The 17,249-nt window shown below is 32.7% G+C and overlaps 1 protein-coding gene across 1 annotated transcript in view; it reads left to right on the top strand.

Moving 5' to 3' along the window:
* Positions 1 to 17,249, top strand: part of LOTGIDRAFT_144813 (hypothetical protein) — a gene marked incomplete at both ends in the record, with an annotated part of 39,952 nt that overhangs the window by 5,664 nt on the left and 17,039 nt on the right. The window contains 36 exons of the mRNA XM_009056159.1: positions 1,425 to 1,661; positions 1,950 to 2,120; positions 2,408 to 2,621; positions 2,970 to 3,088; positions 3,325 to 3,415; positions 3,883 to 3,979; positions 4,312 to 4,490; positions 4,844 to 4,981; positions 5,355 to 5,492; positions 5,844 to 5,978; positions 6,344 to 6,481; positions 6,913 to 7,089; positions 7,368 to 7,526; positions 7,740 to 7,839; positions 8,159 to 8,315; positions 8,637 to 8,906; positions 9,191 to 9,285; positions 9,519 to 9,684; positions 9,817 to 9,977; positions 10,190 to 10,304; positions 10,528 to 10,610; positions 10,810 to 10,954; positions 11,346 to 11,475; positions 11,754 to 11,899; positions 12,464 to 12,579; positions 12,829 to 13,034; positions 13,498 to 13,628; positions 13,870 to 13,940; positions 14,093 to 14,237; positions 14,629 to 14,769; positions 14,948 to 15,103; positions 15,282 to 15,386; positions 15,727 to 15,810; positions 15,998 to 16,119; positions 16,535 to 16,643; positions 17,115 to 17,228. Of these exons, the coding sequence (XP_009054407.1) occupies positions 1,425 to 1,661; positions 1,950 to 2,120; positions 2,408 to 2,621; positions 2,970 to 3,088; positions 3,325 to 3,415; positions 3,883 to 3,979; positions 4,312 to 4,490; positions 4,844 to 4,981; positions 5,355 to 5,492; positions 5,844 to 5,978; positions 6,344 to 6,481; positions 6,913 to 7,089; positions 7,368 to 7,526; positions 7,740 to 7,839; positions 8,159 to 8,315; positions 8,637 to 8,906; positions 9,191 to 9,285; positions 9,519 to 9,684; positions 9,817 to 9,977; positions 10,190 to 10,304; positions 10,528 to 10,610; positions 10,810 to 10,954; positions 11,346 to 11,475; positions 11,754 to 11,899; positions 12,464 to 12,579; positions 12,829 to 13,034; positions 13,498 to 13,628; positions 13,870 to 13,940; positions 14,093 to 14,237; positions 14,629 to 14,769; positions 14,948 to 15,103; positions 15,282 to 15,386; positions 15,727 to 15,810; positions 15,998 to 16,119; positions 16,535 to 16,643; positions 17,115 to 17,228 (5,061 nt within the window). The remainder of the gene's footprint in view (positions 1 to 1,424; positions 1,662 to 1,949; positions 2,121 to 2,407; positions 2,622 to 2,969; positions 3,089 to 3,324; positions 3,416 to 3,882; positions 3,980 to 4,311; positions 4,491 to 4,843; positions 4,982 to 5,354; positions 5,493 to 5,843; positions 5,979 to 6,343; positions 6,482 to 6,912; positions 7,090 to 7,367; positions 7,527 to 7,739; positions 7,840 to 8,158; positions 8,316 to 8,636; positions 8,907 to 9,190; positions 9,286 to 9,518; positions 9,685 to 9,816; positions 9,978 to 10,189; positions 10,305 to 10,527; positions 10,611 to 10,809; positions 10,955 to 11,345; positions 11,476 to 11,753; positions 11,900 to 12,463; positions 12,580 to 12,828; positions 13,035 to 13,497; positions 13,629 to 13,869; positions 13,941 to 14,092; positions 14,238 to 14,628; positions 14,770 to 14,947; positions 15,104 to 15,281; positions 15,387 to 15,726; positions 15,811 to 15,997; positions 16,120 to 16,534; positions 16,644 to 17,114; positions 17,229 to 17,249) is intronic.

The raw sequence follows: 17,249 nt of genomic DNA on the forward strand, positions 1-17,249 counted from the left end.
AGGTATAGAGTTTTGCACCCAACTGGGCTCATGAAGACTGGCAGAACTAAAAAAACAGAGGTCTCAAGAAATAATAAAGCAGACTTATGCCCCTATCCTAGTAACATTTGCCTCATTGCACACTGTCATCATAGAAGCACTGTAAAATTAAGCTATCTTTTTAAAATAAAAATTTAAGATGAGCCCTACAAAAACAAAATATAATTCAAAGACACCTAAGAAATGGGAAAATTCTGTTTGTAATACCATTGTATTGAAAATGCATGTTACTATGTTATATTATATTTTATAATGAGTAATTACGGTAAAGGAAATGATCTTCATGTGAACCTCATTAACTCAAGTTCATTGAGAAGATTTCTGTAAAAGTTTACATTAAGTAAAGAATTAAGTGATATGTTAAGTAAGGTTTATATGAACATCTAAAAGATAAACCATGTATATGACTATTATACTTTACTTTCTTATTTCCTTGTTTTAATGTAACAAGTCCACAACAGTTAAAACTTTAATAAACGTTAGTATTAGTCTTAGTAGTATACTACTAATTAATTTCAAATAACAGAAACAGCTGATAGATGGTCAAAAACTTTTGTAGTTTACATACCTCAGATTTTATTCATGTACCGTAATACTTTATTGAAATGTTGGGTTTAGATCTAACCTACTCTTCCTTGAATGATGTCATATTTGAGTCTTGTTGTCTAGCGAAGTCTAGACCTTTTACATGCAATAGTTTTCTTTTGTTTCCGTGCAAGTTCATGAAAAGTCATTTTTTAGAAACTATTTCAAGACAAAGACATGTAAAGAATGTGTTAAAAAAATCTTGCACAAGTACCTTTGAAACAATAAATTTTGTGTCATACTACAGAGTAGTGGTCTTTAGTGTACTTCAATTAAGATATAGTACACCTTCATTTTAATATTTTGTTTATTTTTAAACAGCACCTTCATGTTGAGTTGGACTTTAAACTTGTAACTATGACCTTTTGTTAATGTCAATATTAGGTAATGTTGTAGTTATAGGACTATTTGAACCACAATTGCCATCAAGTCTGTATCTTATTAACCTATTATGATGAAACAGTGAACACTAGTCAACACTTATTACTTCATACTCTGTTATCACCAGAATATTGAATTTGAAGGGATATTAGTCTATATTTCTGTTTAGGACTTTTAGGTCTATATTTTGGGGACATTTCGCTTATTTTTTTCTGACTGCAATCCTAAGAAAATCATGTTTATTCCTTGGTGGTCTTGCAACGTCCCTTGTTTCAGAAAAATTTGATTCTGTTTATTTTTGAATACTGTCATACAATTAAAAAAAAAGTAGTAGCCTGTCCCCCATTTCACAAAAAACTTTACCAAATCTGATATTTTCTTGCATAAAATAAAATTTCTTTATCATGTTATCATTTCAGGAATTTCACGTAGCCTATGTTTTCATCAAGATGGCCAACTCACCTAGACCTGGTGTATGGGCTTTACTAAGATCTACAGATTTTGGTGATTCGTGGAAACCATGGCAATATTTTGCTGATACGCCCAGTGATTGTATGGAATTCTTTAAAACTCCAGCAGACCAGAGAATTCAGTACGATGATCAGGTTCTCTGTACCACTGAATTCTCCAAAGTTGTACCTTTAGAAAACGGCGAGGTGAGCAGCCATCTTTTATTTTCATAAATTATATATATGATACATTATATTATGATGTCCTTTACAGCTTAGCCCAGCTCAATCATCTGTTGTCCTTTTGCAGGAACCAGTGATTCTCCTTTACTATATTTCTCAATTGCATCAGACTATGAAGGGATCAAATCCACATAATATTAGATCAATGCACACTGTAAATGATTGTAGCTACTTTCCATCAGTAAGCTCACAAATTGCAAAGTTATGTGTTAAAAGTTAACTATGTTATTGTTGATGTATTGCTCATTTCAGATTGTTATCTCTTTGGTAAATGAGAGACCCAATGCCAAGAATTTCTCTTACGCCTACAACTTACAGAATTGGACCAAGGCCACCAATATTCGACTACAGTTTATTAGAACTAAAACTTTATTAGGTCATTTGATTGGTGTGGCTAGAGAAGATCCTACAGTCACCAGAAGGGTAAGAATTCAATTTCAATTCCCAATGTTGTTGGACTTCGTCAGATCTAGCCTGATAAATCAGGTCCTACTCTGACGTGATATATGGATAGAATTAGGCATTTTTACCTAAAATGAAAAGAGATTGCAGACAGATCAAGTGGTTGTTTTCACCAAATTTGACCAAGTCATTCTTGAAATATTTGGAAATGCTAAGACATAAATTGAATAGAGTGAAAGTGGAAAGTTTGTATTGTCTTTGCCTTCGCCTTCAGATGTAATGATTGTTTACTTCTTGATATATTTTAGTATTACTATAGTATTAAAGATATATCTATTGGTGGAAGATGTGTTTGTAATGGTCATGCTGAAACTTGTGATACCCCAGATGTGGATGATGAAACTAAATTATTGTGTACATGTCAACATAATACTTGTGGTGATCAATGTGACACGTGTTGTCCAGGATTCTTACAGAAAGCCTGGCGCAGAGCTTTGGTTGATCAACCTTTTACTTGTGAACGTGAGTACATGTATAGTTATTTCTCATTCAGATGATAGCATTGAGTTGGTACTACCAGATCATAATCAAACGTAATTTAACAGCATTTAGGGTCTTTTTTAAAATTTCTTATCACCTTAACGCTGAAACATGCCCACTTTTTTTTCCTTAAGCCTTTGACAAAGCCACTTTGATAGTCACTGCTTTCTTGACACATTTCTTTTGCTATGGAATGTCTTCATTGACCTGAAAGATGCAGAATAGTAGGACTATTTAAACTTTTCCTGTCCGATCAGGTTACATTTAACACCTCATTCTCCTGCATTGTCTCTACTAACTGTTATATATTAATGAAATCTTTCCTTACAGCGTGTGAATGTTATGGACATACTACAGAGTGTATTTATAATGAAACAGTAGCTAATGAAGGGAAAAGTATTGATATCCATGGTAATTATGATGGTGGTGGTGTTTGTCAAAATTGTCAGGTAATATTGCTAATACATTTCATACCTTCTCAGTTTTCTTTTAGATATTTCCAAAGTTTTTCCAAGGGCAATAAATCGATGCATAATAATTCCTATATATTCCAGAATAATTGTGTAGGGATGAAGGGAGAATAGTATCTGGTGACTAAAAGTACATTTGAAAACCCTCTCAAAGGATAATTGATTTTCTTCTTACATAATATTTGATTGTCAAGTGAGTTGTATTATTTTTATAGCATAATACAATGGGTATTAATTGTGAGAAATGTGTTCCAACATTTTACAGACCGTATGGTGTTCCTAGAAATGCTACTGATGCTTGCCGAAGTAAGTAAACTACTTGTCATTTTAACTATTGACTACTGCTTGACTGAACCCCTCAAAATACAAGATGTAAGCTTAGAGTAGTGTAGACTACTCTCATAATCCAAAGAAATTTTGACAAGATTGATTTTCCTTATATCTATATAGAGTTATCAAGTTATTGCCCTCGACTTAGATAAAAGCAACAAAGAACCTCTAAAAAAGCTGTGGAGATCTAATCACTGCTGCTCTTTGCCTCAGATGCTTTTTCTAGAATCTGTCTTTCATTCCTCCTTTTGCTTTAATGTAAATTAGTCTGAAACTTATTGACTAACATAATAGCCAAGATATGTGAGGAAAACATAGCTGGCAAGCACATCATCAGGTGTTTTGAAAAGAGTAAGCATGGTCTGCTTTGCATGCAACGCTTTCTTCTGTTGAATATTCACATAGAATTGTTATACTAAGAATGAATGTGTGTTGTATTGTAGGATGTCAGTGTGATTTAAGAATATCTACTGGAGAATGTGAAGAAGGTAGTGGAAGATGTTTATGTAGAATAGAATTCGCTGGTGAAAACTGTGACAGGTACTATCCTGAATAATCAAGGGTCCTATTTAAAAGAAGTTCACTGATTTTAGCATTGTCTTCTTTTGAATGGCCAATTACTGATTTTGAATACAATTTGAGCATATTATCAGCTGTTGTGAATATTGGTAAAATTCAAATAACGTCACACATGTAGATCATTTGATTGTTTTCACTGATAGTCAAATTTCCATTCTGAGAAGTGATAAAGGTAATCAGGGCTCAGACCTTTGGGTGTACAGATGATCAAATGACATCTTCTCTTCAGCATGTGAAGTTGTCATATTTTTCTGAATTGCCTGTCTGTATATGGACTATGATATCTATTGTAGATGTAATGTGGGATATTATGACTATCCTAACTGTAAACCATGTGACTGTAATATTAATGGTACTGATGGAGATGTCTGTACTGTAGCTGTAGGTGGACAGTGTCCATGTTTACCAAACTATGTTGGTAGAAAATGTGATATGTGTGCCTTTGGTTCCTGGGATTTCCCTGAATGCAGACGTAAGTAGTAATTTTTTTATTTTCAGCATACTAGTTGTTTTCACTAGTTTATTTGATTTCATGTTTTGTAGTATTTAATTACCTGTCAAAGAAATTGAAATATCAAAGGGAATCTGTCACCCCTCCTTTTGTATTGCTGGAGAGAAACATAGGATTTTAATACTAAAAAGTGGTTCGGATAACCCTAATTCTCTTATAGCCTTAGCATTAAGAGTGATCATTCACATATCTGAGCAATATCATTAATGTTGTTCTTATCTGCTATATGTTTAGAAACATTATTAATGTTGTGTATCTGTTATGAATATAAAAAGATGATCAATTATTTAGGATAATGTTATGATATATTTCAGCCTGTGAATGTAATCCTATTGGTACTCCTAGTACTACCTGTAATGTAGAAGATGGACAATGTCAATGTTCAAGTAATTTTGGTGGACGTGTCTGTGATCGATGTGCTGATGGATTCTTTGGACATCCTTCTTGTGAATGTAAGTAGCCTTGAATGACATGCACAAGAAAATGATTTCTTTGTGTGTAGGTTGTGTACCAAAGGTTCCAAAGACATTTGAACTCAATGACTCTGCTAAAGTCAGAAAAACAAATCGTAAGGATGTAAAACTCCATTCATTTCCACTGCATGCTTGATACAAGATTGACTGTACTTGACAGTCCCTTAGTCAAACCTCAAGAACTGAAGAAATGAGCTTCACTACAATAAGTACTGTGGTAGGTGTCTCTTGTCTGAAATGCCATGCTTATTATGGCAAGTCTCATTCTATTTCAAAGAGCCATTGCCATGAAATAAAATGATGCTTTGGATATCAAAGAGTAATTGTTAGTTTTTTTTATGAATGTAAATAGATTGTGATTGTGATACATATGGTACAGAACCTGGTGTTTGTGATAAGGTTAATGGTAATTGTTTATGTAAAGCCAATTACTCTGGAGAAAGATGTGATAGATGTACTTCTGGTTACTATGGTTTCCCTAATTGTCAAGGTATGGTATAAGTATAACATGCGATTTTCTGGCAGTGCTGAAAGGACTGTAATTGTCTCCACTAAAAGTTTTCCCAGAACTTTGTCTGTGACTGAATCATTAATTACAAGTCTGTATGTGAACCCTCAAAATTCAACCAATATGAAACTTCATATGTACAATTCAAAGAGATCATTTTTTAAATGAGGAGTGTCATATATAATACTAAATATTACAAGATAAAGAGATATTGCACTCTGTCTTACAAATTAACAAAACAATTGATTGTGTTGATTATTGCTATTTTGTGTATCGTCTGGTACGAAAAAGTTTTTTGAAGAATATGACTATATTAATATTATTTCCTACTAGCTTGTCAATGTGCTGAACCTGGATCAAGAAGTCCAATCTGTCAGGTTAATGGACAATGTTCTTGTGATCGTAATTATGGTGGATTAAATTGTGATCGTTGTGCTCCTGGTTACTACAGATATCCTGATTGTATTCGTAAGTTTTTTAGAGGTTTTTTTGTAGTAATGTAAATAATTTAAGCTTGGTAAAATTTGTCACAAAAGTAGCATATTACAACCTTATTCCCCCCCCCCCCCCTATCATTGGAGATTGCATTTGGAAAAAGGAATCAAGTCATTCAATAAATTATGTCTTTGAGCTACAAGCTGCATATGTCATAGGTATCATAAATGTTGAAAATTAAAAAAGAATAGGCTGATGTTGCTTTCTTGGCAAATATTCCTCATTGTACACTACATGGCCTGTCTAAGTAAGTATTATCAAGAGCAGAGAACAGGATGTGGAATGTCATTTCAGTTATAGCTCTGAAGAGTTCTAAAGATTTGTTTATTGTATTTCAGCTTGTAATTGTGATAGGTTCGGTTCACTGGGTCTATCATGTAATCAAACTACAGGCCAGTGTAAATGTAGACAGAATTTTATGGGAACAGCTTGTGATAAGTGTGTAGAGGGATTCTACAATTATCCTATGTGTGAAGGTTCGGGTTTTAATTTTTCTCTGCTTTATTTTTTTTTTTATTAAACTTTAAGTTGAATATAGACATTTATAATAGTTATATTTGCATGGTTTAGGTTGTAGAGGGTGATTCAACTTTAAATTGATGTGGTATAGCCTACTTAATACCTAATGCTAGCTGTCAGTCCAAAAGTCATGTGATTGTGAAATTCTTAACCATTAAGTGAGACACTTAATAGATTATTTAGCCAATGCTTATTGGATGAAAAAGTTGGTTAAGCTCTGATCGACTTTGCTCATGAATGTAAATCGGAAAATTCTTTTTTGAATGTGGTTTGTGTCAACTTTAAAAGCATAAAGTCATAAACTCATCCATGTTGAGCCATTAGACTTTGATACAATGATGCATTGTAGAAAATAATAGTTAAAAAAGTAATATTTTTGTTATTGTAGAATGTAATTGTAATCCTGCTGGAGCTAAACAAATCCCAGGTTATCCACTAGGAGGTTGTGGAGAGGTCATTAAAGGTCAACTATGTGAATGTAAGGAGCGAGTTCAGGGTAGAATTTGTGATGAATGTAAACAAGGATACTACAGTCTGAACAGAAATAATCCTCTAGGTTGTGAAGGTAAGCGTACATACATGACTTTGTGTTACCACATTTGAAAACTTTGAAAGAGGTAGTTGCCGGTGACAGACTGTCAAGACCTATTGTTTTAATCTGCACCATTCTCATCACGTTTTAAAATCACAATAACAAACACCTTTTGAGTCAAAAAGCATATTTCATGGTGATGTCATAATCTGTTCCAATTATCTATGATGACCCCATTTTTACAAAAATATGTGCAGGTATTTCTTTTACAATGTTGAGCTACTATAATTAAGTTATAATGTATATTATAGAATGTCAATGCCACCTGCCAGGAACTGTGTCTGGTGATAATATTTGCGATGTTAAAACTGGACAATGTGTCTGTAAACCAGATGTCAGTGGACAGAATTGTCAGGAATGTAGAGATGGTACTTTCAATCTCCAGGAAAATAATCCATTTGGTTGTGTTGGTAAGCTGAAATATTACATTTTACAATTTTTATTACAAAAGATTTCATTGAATTAGATGCGATTGTTGAATTGTTTGTTCTCCAAACGTTTATATTCAATGTTTCATAAATACTCAATCATTAATCAAAGTATAATCAAGTGCTATCCAGACATGCATTATTTAGTTCTATCTATAACCTTCTGTTTTTGACTGTTAATATTTTGACCTGTAGATTGTAAGTGTGATCCAGGAGGCTCATCCAGTTTAATCTGTAATAAACTAACAGGAAGATGTATTTGTAAACCTCGTGTCACTGGAGAAAAATGTGATCAGTAAGTCAAGTATTTATATTAACCACAACTTCCTTTCTTTCTTTATACTGTTGAAAGGATAAAGGGCCGTTTAGCATGTATTTTTTTGAACATTGTGTATCCAATTTTAACTGGATCATCTGATAAATAAAGAAGACCACTTTCATGCGATCATAAATAGAGGTCAATAATTCACTCTGGCTTAGTTGCCCCTAAAGAGTTCAACTTGAACAAAACTGGTAGGGCGTACACACTAAATCAAAGGTTCCCTAAAGGAGCGTTATTCTTCCTTTGTTCCCGATATTGATATCATTTACTCATGTAAATTGATTTATTTCAGACCAATCCAGACCCATTTTTACCCAGACTTGCATCAGTATAAGTATGAGATAGAAGATGGTGTAACTCCAGAAGGTCAAACGATTAGATATGGTTATGATGAGAGAATATTCCCCAGCTATTCCTGGAGAGGTTATGGAATTCTTACCAGTATTCAGGTAAATTTCATAAATTCATTGATGCATTTCAAATCCTGTGACTTGTTTTCCATGAAGAATTTTGAAATCTATAGAAATTTTGAACAATTTTAGAGGGTTTTGTTAAGGTCAAGAAATCTAAGATGATCTTTAATGTTAGAAATGAGAACGTGGTATTATTGCTTATGTTATTGGTTTTCAAGGCATCATATGTTACAAGCCTTGCACGTAAACTTTGAACTCCATTTATTTCATTTCATTTAAAGTCACACAGTAACTAAAAGTGAATTTGTGTTTTATCTTATTTGAAATAAAATTCATTATTCAATTGATCTATTTCAGCCTGAAGTATTATTAGATGTAGAAATAACTAAACCTAGTTTATATAGAATGTTATATCGGTTTGTTAATCGTAATGATCAAACAGTCACAGCTACCGTAACACTGAAACCAGAATCCCCTCAACAGATAACTCAGTCTAGTCAAGTCTTATTTAAACCAACAGAAACGCCTGACTTTGTTAATGTTGGTAATGGTGGTGCTCAATCTACATTTGTATTAAATCCTGGCCGATGGTCTATATCTACTACCTCTCCTGATATACTATTCTTGGTGAGTGTTGCGTGAAAACTCTGAATATGAAAAAAAATAAAATTTAATCAAAAGTTTTCAGATTTATAAAATATGCAATTTTGATTGAGAAAACTGACAGCAAATAACACCTAAAAGCTGGCAATTCCACAACAGTCAACACCCCTTTTGATATAGTGTTGTTAAACACAGGCCTTTGAAGTTGACCACCCAATTAGTCATCATCTTGCTCATCCTGTATAGATGGCTGCACATGCTTGTTGAATGTGTTCACGACTATTGATTAATTTCTCTGTATTTTGTAGGATTATTTTGTTCTGATACCACAGTCGTATTATGAAGCTACTGTTATTCAAGATAAAGTCATCAGACCATGTGCTATACCTGCTAATGGAGAAGCGTAAGTCACCTTGAAATGTTTATACATTACTGTCCATATTCAGTCAAATTTTCATTGGACTCTAAGTTTCTTTCTTCAGAATGTTAAGTAATTTCTTGTTAGCTTCAGGGAGAAAATTGTGTTATTCTTGTATGTATTTATCCATGAAAGTGCGTGTTGCTGAGAGGTACAGTTCTGCTATTGAGAGTGTCAGTTATTGCATTACTAAAGAACATGGTGTATTGTCTTTGTAGGTGTTTGCACTATAGCTATCCTGATTTAGAAGGTTATCCTACTATCCATGGTGATCAAGGCTACAATGTTGTCGATCAACAACGCAAGAGTATTGAGGGTTATCCAGATCAACAAGTCTTAGATGAACTTGGTGTTTCAAACTTGGGACATCTAAATCCAAATCAGGTTAGAATCAGACTTTGAAAGAATTCAGATGGATGCTGATAAAAAAAATATAGTCAATACTGGATGAAATAGTAGGTTTGGTCCTAAATTTATTATAAATTCATTAGTACCGGGTATATGATTTCTTTTCAGACTTTTTTCTTCCTGGACTTAAATGTGCCATTCCCTGGGGATTATGTTTTGGTATTGAATTATTATAATCCTGAAGATAGAAGACAAGATTTAGATGTTGATATTGCGTCTGCTGATGGTCGTGCAAAAGCTATGGTTAATCTTTATAAGTGTCAATACAGGTAAGAGAATAAATATGTTCTGTAAGCTCAAATCAGAAATAGTCTTTTTTATATTCTTATTCGTACCACTGTTATTGTATGAATATTTGTATATAGTACTGTATATTTTCAGTACTGTATGTACTATTGTATGTATATTTTCAGTACTAAATGTATGTATTATTGTATGTATATTTTCAGTACTGTATGTATTATTGTATGTATATTTTCAGTACCGTGTGTCGACAAGTATTTAAAGATGTAGATGGTATGATTGGTATATTTAATATCACCTCTGGTTATGCCTCTATAACTTTACGTGGACCACCAAATATCAATATTGGTATTGTAAGTATCAGACCAGACATTCAAATGTTTTTTGCTAACCTGGAGTTTGTTGGTTTGTTTTTGTCAGATTTCTTATAGATTGTCTAAACAATTGAATAAGATTTGTATTTTGAGTGGTAGATCTCAAGTCAATTTGAATGTAAAAAGGGGAAAAATAAGGAGTAATGATACTAGTAACATAATAATCCATGATTGTATTTATATTGTAATATTTTTTTTTCAGGAATCTGTAACTGCAATACCCTTTGAAGATTGGAACCCTGGTTTTATTCAACCAAGAATTATCTGTATTAGAGTCAATGGAGTGTAAGTATTAGCCATAATTTACAAAAATTATAGACCAACTGCAGCTAATAACCTTAACTTTGTTGTAAACTAAACCACATCAATTTTCAGCTTCATTATGTCAATGATAAGTCACATTGTACAACAAAACAATAGTCCTATTCTCACCCTTTGAATGTGACAAACTTGCTTAAAAACCAATGGTATGTATTAATTTTAGTTGTGTGCCTTCAACCTACACCAATCCAGGAGGTGCTATAAGAATAGATTTTGAACAAGCTCCTAATGAAGATCGACTAGCGACTGACTATCCTACTGGTATAATAGATCCCAATATTGGACTGGTTAAACTTAATATGTCTGAGGTCAGTAAAACTTAAAGCTCTTTTTATTTGATTACTAGCAGTGATCACTGATTTTGCAAAAGCCTTACAATAGTGTTTGCCTTTAGTCTATTAAATTCAGATAACATTGACAAATCAACAAAATAGACAGTAATGCAACATCCTATTGTTTTACAGATACAAAATGTTGGTCATTGTTGGCATATGCTACATATACTTTATCTCAAATTAAATCGATTGTAAATTAAAATGGTGCAAATTGATTCTTTCAGTGTCCCCGATACACATATAAAATTTAGAAAAACCTTTAGGAGAGATAGCTAGTTTGTTGAATCAAAAACATACTTATTAGTGTTCTTTACTTTTATAAAACTCAATTGGACTTTATTGACTGTAATTGTCTATTTATTAGCCCAGTATAGAAATAGAAGGTGAAGTTGGTACAAGACGACAATTTGTATTTTTAATACAGTATTATCAGCCTAATAAAGTTGGTATGACTGTACCTATTACAGTTTATGTTAATAATCAACCAATGCACGGTATGTCTCTATATTTGTTTCTGAATTCATGTCCAAGTTATTAGATTTCGAATGAGATTATAAATGAAAATGCAAAACTTATAGTTGATATTTAATTTTTTTTTCGGGGATCCTGCCATATCTAGATTTGCACATATCCGTATCGTTAAGTTAATCCTTTTCATGATTGCTGTATATTGTGTCGAGATTAATCGATTAAAAGACTTACACATGAATTTATGATGTTATCAGTATAATGCACCATTTTTTACTCAATCTGTCTGTAATTCTTCTTGTAGGTAAATTTAATGCTAAATATTGTCCGAGTGTTACTGGTTGTCGTGGTACTGTTATATTTGATGAAACATCCAGTGAAATCTTAACGTTAAAAGATAAAAATGTCAGATTATTGGTCAATAATACAGAAGATGGAGATCTGTGGCTGGTAGGCGTTATTTTCTTGATATTCAAATTCCCACTTATATTCACAAACCCCCTTTAAACCAGGGATTTTCAATTTGGGTGTAATTTTGAAATTATTGTGTTGTAATGTGGCGCTATGTAATATAGCATAAATTTTTGTTGACAATTATAACTCAAGTTGTTCTTTTCAGTAAGACTATATTCTCCAACATAAAAAGAAAAATCACGTAATAGTAGGATTTATAGGGGGAAGGGAGGTTATGTTATCAATCAACAATCTTGAAAGGAGTAATAGAATGAAAAAGGTTGAAAACCCCTGCTTTAAAAAATGATCTGAACTTGCGTAGTGTAGTGTAGACACAAGAACTACTTGTCAAACTTCAGTAGGGATGCAGGCTGAAATTGATCCGTTAAACGAAGATGGCACATTGTGAAACTCTGAGTAACAATGTGGTTCAGTCTCTATTACTAATTCTATTTCTAAATGATCTACATAGTAATATCAGGTTTCATTACCTCACTTACCAGTCTCTGAATACAATAAATGATTTTGAGATATGTTCTATCTATGGTTGTATATTTACAGGACTATGTGTTATTTGTACCAGCTAGTAATTATAAATTAACAGATTTAGATCTTCAGCCTATTGATAAATCAGCCAACTTTCTACAAGCTTGTGTTAATGAAGGTTTTGAATTAAAGTAAGTTTCTGAATTTCCTTCCTGTTTTATTTAGGTTTTCAGAACCTGTTATTCGTATGTTAATTATGCTGATGCAGGAATTGAGCGAAAATGTGTCAAATTTATGTTGAAATTGAGGCAAATTTTCTCTGGTACATTACAATGTACTCATTAGACTTTAGTATTCAAAACAGAAAGTAGTATTTTCAAATTTTTTAATTGCCTATATCCCAAATTGTTACATTTCTTGGGTACATTTTGTTTTTTTAGCTTAGACAATGCTGAATGTCGGGATGGAGCATTTACCCTTACAACTGAGTTTAACAATGGTGCCTTGGCTTGTGATTGTAATATTGATGGATCATTAAGTTTTAATTGTGATTCATTCGGTGGGCAGTGTGAATGTCGTCCTAATGTAATTGGTAGAAAGTGTCGAGCTTGTCAACCTGGTTATTATGGCTTCCCCAGGTGTAAACGTAAGTATTTTATGGGCTGATTTGATTAGTTTTATGTTATGACTTGAACCTAAAGGCCACAGTTCACCATTTTCTGAGGTTGATTTCTGAAGTTCTAGAACTGCACGAAAATCACACACTTCCTTCAAATATACCTCAAACTCGAAATTTCACTTTGTATTTCTCTTCTATTTATGGCGTAGTCTCCAGCTAAGATGAGTCATCATTTTGATGCAGATAATTCTAGACAACTAAAATACAAATGGGCAAATGGATGGTGAATCTGTCCCTTTAAGAGTGTATATTTAGTTTCATGTATTGCTGTTTAGAGGGGTAAAAAGTTACCAAAAGGATAAAAAGTTCATTCTTAAATAGTATGGTTATTAGCTTGCCCTATGGATACTACTCTTGCAATAATGTAGGTCATTGTTTGTCTTCAGTAGTCTAATCTGAAGATAAGACATAAAATATATTTATCTTGTAGCCTGTAACTGTCCATTCGGCCTGTGTCATCCTGTTAGTGGAGAATGTACATGTCCACCGCGAGTAACTGGTGAAAGATGTGATACATGTAAACCTGAAACATATGGTTATGATGCCTTAATTGGCTGTCAGGTATGTTAATATCTTGTGAATAACAAAGAGGTTTATCTGGTATTTTCTGATCATTTTCCAACATGATTTTTAGCTAGAAATAATCATTGGGCCAAGTGCATAAATCCTACATGTTATCATAACTTCTGTGATATTTCTCATTCATACGAAAGAGATAGAAAAATTTTCCCAAGGTAAGGTTTGGGTGCACATTGTATTCGCAATTATACAATATAACACTAGAATGAATCTTTTAATATAGGAATGTGGTTGTAATCAACAAGGTGTTGTTAATGAAGATTTAAACTGTGATGATAATACTGGACAATGTCAGTAAGTATTGTTTTAAAATCATCAAAATCATGAAAATGACGAAGTGTATGGAAGACACCACTAAAATATTGTATGATCATATTGATTAAAACCTTAGTGTATACAGTGAAATAAGTATAAAGCAACATAAAACATGCTGGTTTTTTATTTAGATGTTCACCCAATATTGGAGGGCGTAAATGTGATACATGTCACAATGGATACTATCGTTTCCCAATATGCCGTGAATGTGATTGTGATAGAAGTGGTACTAAATCTGATATTTGTGATCAGAGAACATCACAATGTTTCTGTAAGGTAGGTTGTCTTATAGTTCTTAAACGAATTTCCTATTGTCTTTTACCAGACACATTGCATACATTATGGCATAGAAATTCATTTGATAAATATTGGCTTATTTTTTATGGAGTAGTGTTACTAATGATATAGCCTATAATATAATAATTTGGTATCCTCAAAGGATTTATCATTTTAGATTGTCATGGCACTTGTATAAATGTAATTTCAATCTATTAGTAATTGAACCATGTCTTGTTTGTCGTATTTAGGCAGTGATTTTTGGGATCGGATGCTAATGGCAATAATTAACAGTCATTATTTGTCTCTGAGTCATGTTATGCTTGGTGTTCTGTAATATTTTAAGATGTAATAGTTCAGAGAATAATAGTTTTCTGTTTTATCTGTGTAGGACAATGTTGCTGGTGACAGATGTGATGTTTGTGCTGATGATACATACTTTCTAGATGTAAACAATCCTGTGGGTTGTACAAAATGTTTCTGTTTTGGTACAACAACTCGATGTGATAGCTCTGGTTTATTTTGGGAAGAGGTATGATTTCTGAGCACATTTCTGATTTCCTGTAATAAGATGTGATTATATTTGTCCAAACTTGAGAACATGGGACAGTTGTATACAGTGTATTCTGTCATATCTGAGCACTCTAATATTCTGCGTAATCTGACATCTTTTTCCGGTCCTAATTGATTTCCTTCTTATCTTCTTTCAGATAAATGATATGAAAGGTTGGGGTATATCTAATACTGTAGGTACACAAGTGAGAGAAGCTGGTCAAACTATAGCTCTAGTTGACATCAGTGATAAGATAGTAGATTCTGCTGATGCTATGTACTGGATTGCTCCTTCTACATATCTTGGTAATAGGGTAAGTTAGAAAATCTTTGTTATCTTGATAGAAAGAGCCTTTGAAATTCCTAGTTATCTGACGTTATTCACACAGCTGGGATGTATAACTTTTTATCACATCATTGTTTAATTTTTAGTGGTGCTCATATTTCATATGTGTTGACTGAAGATGTAATGTATTGTGTTCTTTATTGTAGTTGACATCTTATGGTGGAAAGTTGAAGTACAATATATTATTTACTTTACCCAGAGATAACCCTGAACAATCATTAGGTTTAATAAAACCAGATATTATTCTTGTGGTAAGTATCCAACAGTCTAACATTCTCAATTGTACTTTATTTTACATTCAATATAGGACAATCAGTCAATTTCAGGAACTCAATATTCTTCTTCACTTACCTTGAACTGTTACTATATCATTGCTAGTTTTGCTCATCTTGGGTGACTTCGATTGGAGCTTGGCTCTGCCCCTTGCTATTTGGAGAGTCGAACCCAAGTTAATCCATGGCTCATTTAAGAAAATATGTTCTGCAGATCAAAAGCACAGCAGGAAAAGATTGTTTCATTGAAACTGTTTATGAAAATTGTGAAAATGTAATCCAAATGTTGATGGTTGACTATTTGTTCTATGTTTTACAGGGTAACAATATGACTATTGTTCATAACAGTGAATCACAACCAACAGCTAATATACAAACTGATATGGAACTTGCTCTCATTGAGGTAGTATTGATTATTATGACTTTACTGATCTATATCCTAATTAAATGAATGATTTTTTTGGGGTCTTATATGGTGATTTTTGTCATTTGTTTTGTTTCAAAAAGAGAAAAACTTCATATTTTATACTAGTGTGTTGTCTTTGCCTATCAAATTTCATAAATTCAAAGTTATTAACATTATGTTACAGCATAGCTTTAGACATGAGATTGGTGGTGATATGGTCACAAGGGAACAGTTTATGATGATACTAGTTAATTTACAAGCATTACATATCAGAGCTTCATATTATACTATTATTGATGAAGGAAGGTAAGATCTCCAGTCTTAATCTGCAGCATTGCTTGTCAAAAATGTTCACTTTCCTAGGCACCTTGATTAAGAGTGAATTTATTTGAAACACAGCTATATAGATTGAGCTCTTTATCAATTAAATACGTAGATATGTATTTAAAGACTTCATAATGTAGAATTTTCCCCTTAAATGTTCATTTTTTTTACTTCTGATCAAGGGTTTTAGCACACTTTATACTTCTTTAGTCCCATATTATTGGTAAACAGCCATTACCATGTATTTTATGCATATCTGAAATACTTGACAGCAGTAATAGATGAACTCTTGAAGTGTAAGATTGTTAACCGCTCTGAAATTTGAGTAAAAACAATTATGTTATCAACTGTTATCACAGTATATGGAAGACTGTAATTTGAATTGGATATATTCTAGATTAACTGATGTCATGTTACAAGTAGCCAGTTCTATAGGACAAGGTGATAGAGCTTCTAATGTAGAACAGTGTCAATGTCCACCAAATTACCAGGGTACATCTTGTGAAGTAAGTTTTGATTCCTCTTAGATTGTTGAATATATGGTCCGCTTATTTTGTTGAATATACAGGTAATTTTTTCAGCAAAAGCAACAATTTACAATATTTCATTGCCCTGTGTTCAATTCTGAAAACGTAACAAGAGATTTTATCTATAAGGGCAATTTTTTTAGTTTAAGTTTAAGTTTCTTGGAGTACAATCTATAAAGTGACAGTCTTCATGAAAACTGATGTGAATAGTTAGATAATTGAATGTTGGGCAAATAACATGTTTAACTGTTTTGGAGCTGTCTTAATGTGTAAGAAATATGTAATTTCTGTAATAATAGGTGAGATCGGCCATGATGTCATAGAGGTGGGTTTGCATATCACATGGTGCACACTATTTTACTGTGAGAGCGGTTTGTCCTACCAATTCATGCATATGTTCTATTTTAGCATTTTTAGCTGATTGCTTCTATATAATAATTGTTCTTGTAGGATTGTGCTCCAGGTCACTACAGATCATTAAATTCACCTTATCTTGGTATCTGTGTACCCTGTAATTGTAATGGTCATGCTGAATCTTGTGATCAAGTTACTGGAGAATGTTTGGTAAGTTTATTTCATTTTTAT

This window comes from Lottia gigantea (assembly GCF_000327385.1).
Source record: "Lottia gigantea unplaced genomic scaffold LOTGIsca_265, whole genome shotgun sequence".
Classification (NCBI taxonomy): domain Eukaryota; kingdom Metazoa; phylum Mollusca; class Gastropoda; family Lottiidae; genus Lottia; species Lottia gigantea.